The sequence below is a fragment of the Lemur catta genome, chromosome 15 (genome assembly GCF_020740605.2).
Source record: "Lemur catta isolate mLemCat1 chromosome 15, mLemCat1.pri, whole genome shotgun sequence".
Classification (NCBI taxonomy): domain Eukaryota; kingdom Metazoa; phylum Chordata; class Mammalia; order Primates; family Lemuridae; genus Lemur; species Lemur catta.
Window position 1 is genome coordinate 7,002,696 of NC_059142.1, and position 12,828 is coordinate 7,015,523.

Here is a 12,828-nt window from a genome sequence, read left to right on the forward strand (position 1 = left end):
TCTGACAGATCCCTTTTGCTTGGACCGCCTCCAGCAGCTACAAGCACTGGCCCTTCATCTTGTTGCTTCTGAAATTAGATGATGAATTCCTGGGAGGCAGGGGTTGAAATTGCCCTTTATAATAGTAATAAAAGGCCATAACATGAGGTGGGTACTGTGCTAGGGGCCTGAAGTCTGCAAAGGCATACACATGTACATATACATACATATATAGTGCCATTGTTCCCTGGCTTGCTCTTCTATGATCGCTTACTACTCGGGAGTCACATAGCTGCTGGTCATGAAGATTCTTAGCTTTCTTCATTGCTCCCATGGATAACATCACCCTTGTGAAACCTGAGGCTGATCTTTGAGATATCTTCCAGGCCCTGCATTCCAGTGGACCAGTTGACCCAACCAAAGCAGTGGCCCATGCCAAGGAACTAACTCAATTGGTCTTGTGACCTGGGAATTGACTCAGCATAAGAAGATAATTTCTGCCTCCCGACCCCATGAGTTCATCCCCAGCCAATCAGCAGACCCAAGTCTCCAGCCCTTTGCCCACCAAACTATTTTTAAAAACTCTGGCTCCCAAATTCTCAGGGAGACAGATTTGAGAAGTCCCTCCCATCTCCTCTGATGGCACCCTGCAATATTAAACTCTTTCTCCACTGGAACCCCTGCTGTTTCCATGTGTTGGTTTCCTGTTGAGCAGTGGGCAATGAGCCTGGTTGGGTGGTAACAGGGTTATTTTGTATCTAGCTGATCTTTGGTGCTCCGAGGAGCTAATTTCCAATTTCTGTTGGGGAGAAGAGAGGATCCCATGGGAGCCACCAAAGACGTGCCACTGAACCAGGGGCTGCTGTGATCCACACCCTGATATTTTAATTCAAGACTGTAATGATGTAAAAAATAACATTTCTTACGCTTTTTGGATTATAGCATTGCTATGTACTCATAAATGTGAAAAATGCTAACAGAGTATGCCAAAACAAAAATGAAAGTCTCAGGAATCTCCCCATTTACAGTCAACTATTTTTAATACTTGGGTATATTTCTTAGCATTTTATATTTATTGTTAGGTCTATGTTTTTTTCTTCCCAGAATGTGACTGTAACTACAATATGTGTTTATGTATATATTTTTTTCTTCCCAGAATTTAGCTGTAAATATAGTTTTGTTTACTCCTCTTTTCACTAGATGTTATCTTGTGAGCCTTTTCTCATTAAATGATTGTTCTTTGAAAGCTGTGTTTGTAGTTGCTGCCTGGTATCCAATCACGTGGATGATCCACACTGTATTCAGCCAATCCCCTGTCACTGCACATTGCACCATTTTCAAAGTTTAACCATCTAAAGTAATTCCATGGTAAACATCATTATAACAAAAATCTTTGTATGTCTGATTATTTTCTTTATATAAAATACTAGACATTATATGACAAGGCTAAAGGGTGGGCACGTTTTTAAGGCTTCTGATACACTTTGCCAAACTGCCCTCCAGGAACGCTGACCCAACTGCACTCCCACCAGCGGTGCATGAGAACACACGCACTTCCCACACCCTTGGCACACACAGTATTTATTTTTATTTGCTAACTTGATCACTGGAAAGTCTGTATCTCATTTGAAATGGCATTTCTTGGATTATTTGTGTAGCTGTGATTTTGTGCTGACACAGCAGTGGCTTCTAGGCTCTTAGGCACCATTGCGAAGAAGGTAAGAGTTTTGTCACCTCCCCTTGAGAGCCCTGGTTCCCTGTTCCTGAGATGCTTGGCATCCTTTGGCTGCCTAACGCGAGTCATCCCACACAGCGCTCCTCTTGAGTCCTGTGATGTCCTCTTTCTCTCTCTTTCCTACCCTGAAAACAGTTCTCTGTCTGATGATATCACACCTCTTCCTGGGTTGGAAAAGGGTCAGTCAGCCTTGGAAAGGCAGAATGAACTCAGAAATGATGCTGGTCAAAGAACCAAGATTCAAAGTTCCCATGATATTTCAGGACCTTTCATGCCACTTAGAGCTAGCGCACAGTCTTGGTAGGAAATCCACATTCCAGAGGAATAGCACTCATGTCTCGTACACGCTGTTCCCTCACGCTGCAACGCCCTGCATCCTCCTCTACCTGACTCAGCCCATACGTTCCAGCTCGTTCCCTCGCTCCTCCTCCTCCACTCTGATTCTCTGATCCTCCCCAGCTCACCCCAACACTGTGCGTTTCCTCTCTTTTCCTGCTGGATTGTAAATGTGATTCTTGTGTCCTCTGTGACACTATGAGGATCCTTTGCGGGCAGGAGCCTGTGCCTTGTTCGTCACTGTACCCACGAAGTCTGGCAGAAAAGCCAACTTCTAGCAGACATTGAATACACAGTGTGTTTAGTGACTAAAGACCCCCAAACTGTCAAATTAGGGGTTGGACCTCTTTGAAGGTGGGTTCCAAGGGATCGGGGGTGGGGTTCTCGTCCCAGGGAAGGCAACTCATCAGGCAAGAGTAGAAGCCTCATCTCCTCATGCAGATATCAGAATGTGGGGGCCAATTAGGTGCTTGTCTTGCCTCACATGCCCCAGCACAGAGGCAGCACCCCAAGACGAAACTGGGCCCGCTTTGACCAGTACCGATTTTCTCAGATGGTCATTCTGTGCACACCGGAACATAAAGGCATCAGCAAAGCACAATAAAATGGTTCAATAGTGGGTATAGATGCAGTTAGGGAGCCCTGACACCATTTTAAAGTGAGTGATGATCCACATTAATGATAATTGGGAACATATGTTGGACATTTCCTATGTGCTCCGAGAGGTGATGTGATTTTCCCAGGCCCTAGAATTAGGAGATGGCACAGCTCTGATTGGAACCCAAGTCTCGAACCTTCTTAACTATTATATGGCTTCCCAATTTGATTGTCTCTATGGCCTAGGATGCTCAGATGACTGCTTGAAACCACCATTTTTTGACGGCCGGGGAGACTTTTAAGAGGGCCTAGCAACTGTGCAGAGGCAAAGAACACTGGAGAAATGGCCCACCATTCGACAGGCATCTCCTGGTGTACAGTTTTGAGCAGCCTTACCTTGGAGTATATGCATATTAACCCAGTCGGCTCGGTCAGACCTGTTTCTGGCTTTGTGCTTCAGGGAATTTTCAGTCTGTAAAACCCAAACAAAGAATCACCTAGTTTTACCTTTTAAAAAAAGCTCAATTTCTCTCAAAGGGGAAACGTACTTTTTTCTAATGACAAATGGAACATGCAACTATCCCTGGTCTCCTACACTTTGATAAAGAAACACTTACAAAAGCCCCTCCAGTAATTTTCATGTGGGAAAATAAGATGAAAAGGTAAAAATTTGAGGGACACGTCAGGGCTACAAACTGAAAGGCCTTCCAGGGCTAGGCACATAGGTACGTGTTAATAAAATATTAATATAACAGTTCGTGATATTAAGCTGCTTGTATTGTAATCAATCTTATTCCACTGCCTCTTAAAAAAGTCACGAAGTTAACCCAGGTTGGAGATGAAACACTGCCCAAATCCGTCCCACATAACATGACAGCATATGCTTCTTCCTGTTACTGGCCTGGCAGACGTGTGAAAGTGTAAAGCCTGCAGAGTCAGACCCACTGAGAGTCAGAAGGGCATTTGGAGATAGATCATTTACAGAGCCTCATCCTTTTCTTTGACGGTGGAGCTGTCTGCAGGGATGCTGTAGAGCATGTGCAAAATTTCCCCCTCAAATGTTAAAAAAAAGCAGGGAAATAAACATTCCTTCTGCCATCAAGTAGCTGTAAATAAGCTCTGTATCCATAGACCCTGCCTTGCCAATAAATTGGATTTAAACAAATCTGATTGCTGCTAAGAAAGGACTGCACTAACAGGTAAGGCAGCTTACAAGCCAACTTTACTTCCTTTTTAAAGGTCTTTTTGACCTCTAGTGCATACTCGCCGTGATTTCTCCCAACAGCAGAAAGATTTGGGACATTTTTAAAAGCTAAAAATGTAGCAGTTTTAAAGCTAATATAGTTGATCCCGTTTCTACAGGTTTCAGTTAATAGGAGTAAGATTCCATATGATGTGGGGGCAGGGAACTGGCAAATGGATTGAGTTTGTTGCAGAAATTCTACATGCATCAGCCGAAGTTGAGCATTCAAAGATCGGTAACCCATAGTCTAAGTTCACGAAAGGCAGTTTGCAAAAATTACCTTGTCACTATCCAGATTTTTTCTTTGCTCATGGAATTCAGTTGGACTTTTCAGTGCTGAAACAGAAAGACAAAGACATGAGCAGAGGCTGGGTGAGGGGCACGGGTCAGTGTCGCGGGGTTTGCTGGTGTGCTTGCTGAGCTAGGCACAGTATGGAGGTGATGGCCTTTAATAGGCCACAAGCAATCAAAAAGGACAGGCCTGAAGGACGCCAGTGGCCCTGAAGCCATAGAAGACAGAGGAAGGTGGAACTGAGGCTTCAAACAGAGGGAGCAGCAGAGGCAGAATGTGCAACAGGAAGAGAAGTGCTGGAGGCAGGGCATTCCAAGTTCCCGGGGAAATAGAGGGGCTGGTGGGAAACTGTGCACGGAAGTAACACTCTTGTTTGGGGGAGAGGGGTAGACTGGGGTAACTAACACCCTCTTTGACTTTGCTGTGCCCTTGAGTGCAGACACTGGGTGGATGGCGGTGATCTGTGTGTGGGGGCGGGGGTGGGGCCTCGGCTTATTGTAGGAAGGCACTGTATTCTGGATAAAGGACGTGGCTGGTAGGTCGGGGACATGCAACCAAGGGTGTTGAGTGAGAAGCAGAGAATCAGACTTTGAGGGCTGGAAGGAACCTTGGAGACAGGGAAGTCTAACTCCAACCCTGAACAGAATGGGGAAACTGAGGTCCACAGAAATGGAATGACTTGCCTAGGGTCACAAAGTGAGGGCTAGGGGTGTGGGTCCTCTGACAACCCTAATTCCTTTAGAAGTGTAATATTTAAAATATTATCGGCCAGTAGACACAGGCACTGGTCAGTCATACATAACACACAGCAGCCGTGAGCAGCCTGGGCGGAATGCCAGCCTCACTCTTTCCACTGCATCCTCCTCATCACCGTTTCACAGCCACCTCTTGGCGGTGACTTGGTAAACTCCTTTGACTGAGCAAAGAAAAAGAATATTATTCTGCAAAATTCTACGTTTTGCATTAATTTTCCTGGTCCTCTCTAATTTTCACTAAGGAACCACACACGATTGCTTTTCATAGTAAGTGATGAGGTTGCTCAGTGGTTACAGAATTGCAATAATTTTTTTCCCCCATGAATTGTAAGTCTAGACAAGTTCTAATATTACTCTAACAGATGTCCACCTTGAGGTGCAGACAATGAAGGATTCTTCCAAATCTTGGCCAGCATAGAACTTAGGTTCTTAGCCAGATCTGTGTGTGTGTGTGTGTGTGTGTGTGTATCCATGCATGTCCACACAAGTGTGCCTCATTCAACCCTTAAGACCATGCTAAATCTGAACACTGTTTTCAGCAGGGCTTGCTGGACATCAAGCAGACGTGGCTGTGGTCCTGGTGGCTGCCACAATGGTGGGTGACCGTATTATACTCTGCCAGGATGCTGCCTGGGAAGTTAATAAAACACGCTCTCTCTGGATCTCCCTGCTCGCTCCAGCATTAACACTGTGGACCAAAGGAACATGCAGAATAGTCCCAGATGGCTGCCTTATGCCAAATATAGTTGACAGGCATGCTTCTCCTCACCTTGACCAAAGATTAAGAGGTTCCCTTCTTACAGGAAAAAAATGAATATGTTGCTTGAATATTACATTTCCCTGTGATCTGGAAACTGATTTTCCAATTTCTCTTTGATTGCTGCTTTTCACCCTTAACATGGGATTCTCTGCAAACCCAGTCATTTTAGATGGTACTTTTCCTCCCCATATCTTGCTACTCGGTAATTCTGAGAAATCAACGTGCAGCTCCACTGTGTTGCTCATGCATTTTCTTTGTTTTGGATCTGGTCACCAATAATAAGGAGGCTTGCCTTTCTCTACACTTGATCGCAGTTGGAGTTTATGCTGAGTGTGTCCTGAAAGGCAGCTCCCATTTCCCCCAGGCAACCTGATTATGCAAGGTCTGCTTGAAGTCTAGTGGGCCCTTGTGAATCTGCAAAATCTGCACCTAGAGGTCTGCACCCCCGTCCCATTGCCTGGTAGGCACTTAGTTAGGTGTGATATATTGGAGTAGCTTAATTACTTACACAGTCCAGCAAAGGAATTGATCTTGGTGTGGCCTTATTAAGTGGTTAAGAATAATAACATATCCTTTTCCTTAAGAAGCTCCCCGAAGGGAACCGTAGGAATATATCTTGAGATATCTCTTGCATTCCAAACACAATTGGTTTTATGTGGGCTTGGGACTTAGGGGGATTTTATCTGTTTCTTTTGTCCCTGAGGCTGTTCAGTTCTTATTACCAGAGCTTATTAATTGTTCTAAGAAACACTGCATTTCCTGCGTCTTAGCTTTGGAGAGCTACAATTCATTACTTCTTGATGTTAACAACTCCCCTGTGAAATGATTCACACAGTCTAGTTCTCTGATGCCAGTAGCATAAAGATCTGGAATCTTCTACCACAGGGAGGGAGAAACTATGCCCACCAGCAAGGACTTGGGAAGAAAGCCCAAGTGGTCCACATGCTGCATTTTGCCACATGCCCTTCTCCTCGGGCTTAAGGGGGGCTACATGGGGCACTGGCTTGAGGTCACATCATGGAAAACTACCCTGCCACGGCCCTGGGGTTGAGGTTGGCCTTCTCTGTGACTCCAGAGATTGTGGGTTTGAGCCACCTCCCCTGAGGGCCAGCAAAAGCCATGATGTGCCCCGCTCCCTGGTGGACTTTTTCAAAAATACACCAAGGAACACATTTGCTGCCAGCCAGCCCTGGGAGTATCTAATGGCAAAATTTTGTATTTAGAGGACATTGACATTTAAGATTGAAAAAGGAATTTGGATTTCTAAATTAAAAAAAACAAGTCCATGTGATGTCAAATTAAAATACTGTTGCAGATTCAGTCAGTCACACAGCTAACGCGTTCCCCCTGGAGGAAGATTAATCTCTCCTCACAAGGGAATTCGTGTTCTCGCCTCAGAGTTTCGTTGCCGGCTATTCCTATTTCTGTCCCCAGAGCTCTGGCTAATTTGGGTCAGCTGTGTGTATAAACATTTGCTTACTTAAGAGCTTAGGAAAAGATCCTGAGATAAGGACAGGCCTCCCGCAGTCCCCCACTCTCCATTCGAGCCTCCTGCCTCCAGCAGGATCCCAGACAAAGGCGAAAACAGGCCGTGGGGACACTAAGTACTCAGAGAGGGCAGGGCCCAGCTCCTCAGCACAGGGTGGGTGCCTGGTGCAGGGCTGTGCCTGCCGGCGGGCCCAGCTTCCCTCAAGGGGACCCCTCACCACCAGGCTTGGAGAGAATCCAGCTCCACTGCTACTGAGAAGACCAAGAGGCAGAATCAAGGAGCCAGGGATGTGGGGCAGCAACTAGTGTGCAAAGTGTGGCCCCTGGACCAGCATCCTCAGCATCATCCGGGGACTTACTAGATATTCCAATTCTTGGGCCCCAACCCAGACCTACAGAATCGGAAGCTCTGGGGGTAGGTAGGACCCAGGGTTCTGTGCTTTAAACAGCCTTCCAGATGGTTCTGATCTGCACATTTGAGAATCACTTCAGTGGAGTTTTATAGGGGCAGTGAGTCCTGATCTAAGCTCCTTGGCAATCTAAGAGTTCAAAAAGGGAGCAATGGATTGCCAGGACCGATTCTCACTATTTCAAAAAGCCGAAGGGAAAGGGTATGCTGTCCAGAGCAAGATGGCTTCAGCTAAGGAAGCCATTGCTTTCCATGGCTGCTGCCTGGCACCGTTGCAACTTGGTGTTGTTATGGTTGTTCTCATCAACATGCACTGGCTGGTAAATTTACACACTACTAGTTAATTTTTAAAAATCATATCATTAATTAATTATATACCAAAAATTAATTAATTAAGTACCATAAAATTAGTTAATTATTAAAATGATACATGGATTAATAATTAATGTATGTAGAGTTCCTTGGGGGGAAGACAAAACTATTTCAACCATAAGTCATATGGCAGTGATGGCTATAATTAAAAAAGTCCTGGGTGATTGAAAATCTGGGAACTGTCTATTTGGGCTGTGTCCCTTCTCTGCCATCTATTTTTGGTATAAACTTCAAGTCTGATAGTCTTCTTGTGCTCTCAGTTTCCCACTTATAAAATGGGCTTTGTCATACTTGTCCTCTCTTTGGCTTGATTTCACAGACAACTTGGATTGTGAGCACTTTCCTTCTGAGCAAATGGGACACATGCTAGGTATCTTAATAAAGCTTTGGAAATTGTATTTTCTCTTTAGGTTGGGTGATAAATTGCTTATTCAGTACTCCAGTGATAGTCTTAGGGGTCTGAAAACTACATTTTCCCAGCATAGCTATGTAACGTTTAAGACCTGGTTTGCACACTTGCAATATTTGATGCAACATATGTGAGGACTTTTAAAATTTCTCAGAAGAAGGGTACAGAAACAAATTCAAAGTGTTGCTGTCATTACTGCTTTTCTAGTTTCTACGGAACAGGGAATTGGAAAATTGAAGGAGAGATGGGGGAAAAGAAGGAAGGTAGGATTGTTGGCCTGAAATCCAAGGCACCTTTCCTATCTATGAATTTGAGATGTTAGAAAGAAGGAAAGAGGCAGATAGATTAATCCCCTTGTGCCGTGTGCTGCTCAGACAGCCGACAGTGTGTGGTAGGGTGCTGTGGGGGAGAAGCCAAGTCAAATGAATGCACTGAGCAAAGGAAGAGAGACTTTGTCCAGGCCACTTCTCAAAACTATCGTGAAGCTGCATGTGATGTGGGTGCAGGAATTGCCCCGCTCATTCTTCTTGCTATTCAGAAGTATCACAGAATTCAGGGATTTACCAAGGCTTTGCAGTAAATATGTGGCTGCTGTAGCTTGGATTAGTCTGCAAAAAAAATAAAGGCAGCACCGTTCATAGACAGCTCATGTATCTTTAAGTTCATTTACATCGATCAGATCATGGAACCAGGCTGCCCAGACATGTCATTCTGGCCAGTGGGGGCTTTCTCTGAGGCCCTGTGGACAGGCAGCATCCTCTCTGGGCCCTCTAAAGTCCACGTTAGTTCTCTAATCCCGTCTTCTGTTTCCCGGGAGAATGAGTTAAGCATTCTCTCCTCTCTCCCCTGGGTCCCACCCCCTGGACTCGTCTCAGAGGCAGAGGGAGGGGAGAGAAAAAGTAACCTTGCCTTCGGTCTTCCTGGATACCCACTCTCATGCAGGGGCGTGACGTTGTCCAAAATTGTTAATGGGAGTGATTTAGGGACATTTCTAGGCTGTAAGCCCTTTGAGACAGAAATCACGACGGTCTCCTCTGTATGTGTTCCTCTGAGCCTTTCTCATAGCTGATGATTAATAAATATTTACTCAAGTGCTCTATGACCATTTCATTGAGTTCTCAGTAGCTAGTCATCCTTCTACGCTAAGGCTTCTGAAGTGGTTGGAATAAAATGGTGTCAATTTGAGATCTTACCCAGGAGAGTGATACCCAGGGAGAAGAATTGTAGGAGAGAAAATCTGCACAGGACATGGTGAACAGACTTGGTAGGTCTAGGGGATTTTTGGCTCTGACTTAAAGCTATGAGAAAGTAGAGATCTTTGATATCTTCTTGCAGCCTGGAGCCTGACAGGGAGGGACAGTGAAGCCATTCCCTTTGAATCCTAGTTGACGGTGGCAAAGTGGGCAATTTGAAATCTCCGTTTTCAGATTCAGAGGTGGGATTCTGGAGATAAGCTCAAACCATAAGTAAGTAATATTTGTAAGTTAACTTTGAGAGGCTATTTCATTAAGATTTCATGACTATTTTGAAAATGTGAATTTCACAACTGATATTGTAAATGCTCCTGGGCTGAGAACCCTTTTCTTACTGTTTAAAGTTGTTCTAGGGCTTCAGTGCTGGCCTCAGAACCCTGCCCATCCTGAGTCAAGAGATGGTGGCTTTAAATTCATTCAAAGCACCTGAAGAGGGAAAATTCTAAACTCAGTGCACACAAATAAGAAGGAAGTAAATGCTTAAGAGAAGTGATTAAGGGGTACCCTAAAAAAGAGTTTGTTGCTGGTTGCAGTGGACTGTTTGTTACTTAGCAGCAACCTCAAAATCTGTAGGGTGCATGTCCAGGAAGAGGGAAGGAAGAAAATTTCAATCCAATTGGACTAGTTTCGCTAGTCAACTAAAATTACACATGATTCAGCTCAGGAGAGTCAGTGGGGAACTCTTGCAATTTAATCATCAATTTGGAGTGCAACTGAAGGGAGATACGCCATGTAGTTCAGTCAGTGGGATTTTTCACTCACTGTTGGTCATGGTGAGGTGTAGAGTATGATGCAGTCATTTTATTAAAACCCAAAGCCATTGTATTAAAATCATTGGTTTATCCTTGGAATTTTCACACATTACTTTTTTTTAAATTTACCAATTTCCAACTGAATTTTTTGGCCACAAAATTCTTTATGACAGCAATCTAAGTATGTTTTTTTAAAGGTCAAGTGATTCCTCTTGAATAGTTGAGAAAAGGGGCCTAAGCAGGGATCAGGAGACATAGGCTCTGTCCTCAGCCCCTCCACAATAGGAGGGGATGACATTTTTTCCAGTGGATAAGCCTTGAAGGTTTAACCTAACGTAAAACTCAAGACTAATTCTGCCGAAGGATGGCGGGTATTTCTGTTGACCAGTTAAAAACAGTACTGCTTTCTGATAACAACCCAAGGACGATTAACAACTTACTTGGCCATCAGCTTTGAATTTAGGCAATTTACGACAAGTTTTAAACTTCAGGGGAGGACTGTAATTATTTCAAATCTTATGGATAGAGTGAGATTTTATGAATCATTTTATCTTGCGTGCATGTAACTTCTTATAAATCAAAACTATAGAAAATGAAACCACATTAGATCTGGCTTCGGGACATTGGAAAAATTTCTTAGGCCTCCTCAACCTGAGTTTCATGAACATTCAAGATAAAACGGGCTTGGGCTAAGTTAGGGGTTCTCCAACTCTTTTCTGAAGAGAACCAGCACTCGGGAGAGAATTCTCAGAGGGCTTTGGGAAGGGACAGGACAGGTGCAGTGAATGGGGCAGAGGCCTCTGCCGCTGTTTCAGCTGGTGCATGCGTGCGTGTGTGTGCGTGTGGCGTATAAGATTCCTTTAACAATTAAAAACATTTAAAAAATCACAGAATTAGGTAATATCCGAGGACTATTAACTTTTCTTCCTTCCTTTCTCCCTCCTTTCCTTGCTCCTTTCCTCTTTCCTTCCGTTTCAAAAAATGCAAGTAATAGAATGAAGAAATAAAAACACCCTTTTGCAGAATGTAATGGATTCCACACTGAATTACTCTTCTCTGTGTTTCTTATCACCATTTCCCCTAATACCTTGAATCTCAGTGAAGGACCGTCTTGCTCATTCATGTTGTCCCTGCAGTGCCTGGCACAGTCCCCTGCACATAGTCTGGTTTGTAATAACATTTGTTGAACTGCATAGAATTGAAAAGCCCCCGAGACTCTTGACTCTTTGCTTCTCCTGACTGTTTGCATTTCTACGTGTCCCCTTAGGTGCCTGAGGAGCACGCTGCTCTGCACTGCAGGTAGGTTGCGTGTTCAGTCTCTGACTGGGTTGAGGAGGCTGACTGTCAGCAGGTGAAGAGTGTCATCCCGGGTCTAGCTTTCTGAGACAAGCTAAGCAGAAAAGGGCTGCCCAGGCAGGGCCTGCAGTGTGCACCTGCGTGGCTTGGACGCTTTTCCACACTGGAATCCACACCTTTGGAAAGCCTGGTTGAGAGGAGGTGGCTAAAGACTAGGGAAAACCTTTATCATTTTGCTGAATGAAAAACAAAGATCATTTCATTATTTGCAAAACATTTTTCCAGAAATTATCTTAATGATGCAATGGTCTACAGACGCAAAACTCCTGTTAAGCAATATGTTGTTAATGTCTACGCTATTTGCTTCTGGAAATCCTGGAGGAAAAATATCTTCATTGGACACTACTGTACAAGTGAACATTTGATTTACATAACTTACACGAGAGGTGTTCTTTAAAAATGTATTATAGTTTTAGTTACTATCTTTACTGGATATTTTTACTGATTCCCAGATATAACCTGATGTACCTTAAAAAAATGTTTATTTTCATCCAAATGCCAGTGGCAAGACCCAGGCTCAGAGTATTTAAGCACATGGGTTGAACTTTAAATCAGCTGTGAACACCTTGGGTTGACTGAAAGAGGACCTCAGCAGGGTCTATTAGGTCCATTTGCCTTTCCATAATTAAGGAGAAAGAAACTATCCCCTTAGTGAGGGGATAGATTCTCAGCTTTGAGTGAAATTGTGTTTAGCTGACCTGACATCTGTAGACCTTTGGATTGTCTCTGTCTTTAGCATCTCAAAGGAGGGGCTAAGATGAAACAAGCCACAGGTAGACCTGCTTCTTTGCTTCCTCAGCATGGTTGTAAATGTTGCTTAAACAGCCTTGAAACTACAGGCTGAGTTGTTTCTTTTGTGCTTGGCAAACCTCTGCAAAATGGTTCCACTGTAAGGTCACCTACTGCTTACTGTTTGTAGGGCTTAGCCATTAACAAAGAGTTATTTTTGAATTACAAAAGGAAATGCCGGAAAAATTCTTCATTCTGTTCTGGCTCTGAAACATAGACTATACTTAAAATTTTTAGGCTAGGAGTCATAGGGCTTCAATATCACCAACTTTAAGACAATTTATCAAGGGCAGACTTCCACGT

At 44.0% G+C, this 12,828-nt stretch overlaps 1 protein-coding gene across 1 annotated transcript in view; it reads right to left on the minus strand.

The window, feature by feature from the left end:
* MYOCD (myocardin) overlaps nucleotides 1-12,828 on the minus strand; it is a 90,826-nt gene that overhangs the window by 42,191 nt on the left and 35,807 nt on the right. Inside the window, exons 3-4 of the mRNA XM_045526941.1 lie at nucleotides 4,171-4,226; nucleotides 3,044-3,119 (exon numbers count right to left, since the gene is read on the minus strand). Of these exons, the coding sequence (XP_045382897.1) occupies nucleotides 3,044-3,119; nucleotides 4,171-4,226 (132 nt within the window). The remainder of the gene's footprint in view (nucleotides 1-3,043; nucleotides 3,120-4,170; nucleotides 4,227-12,828) is intronic.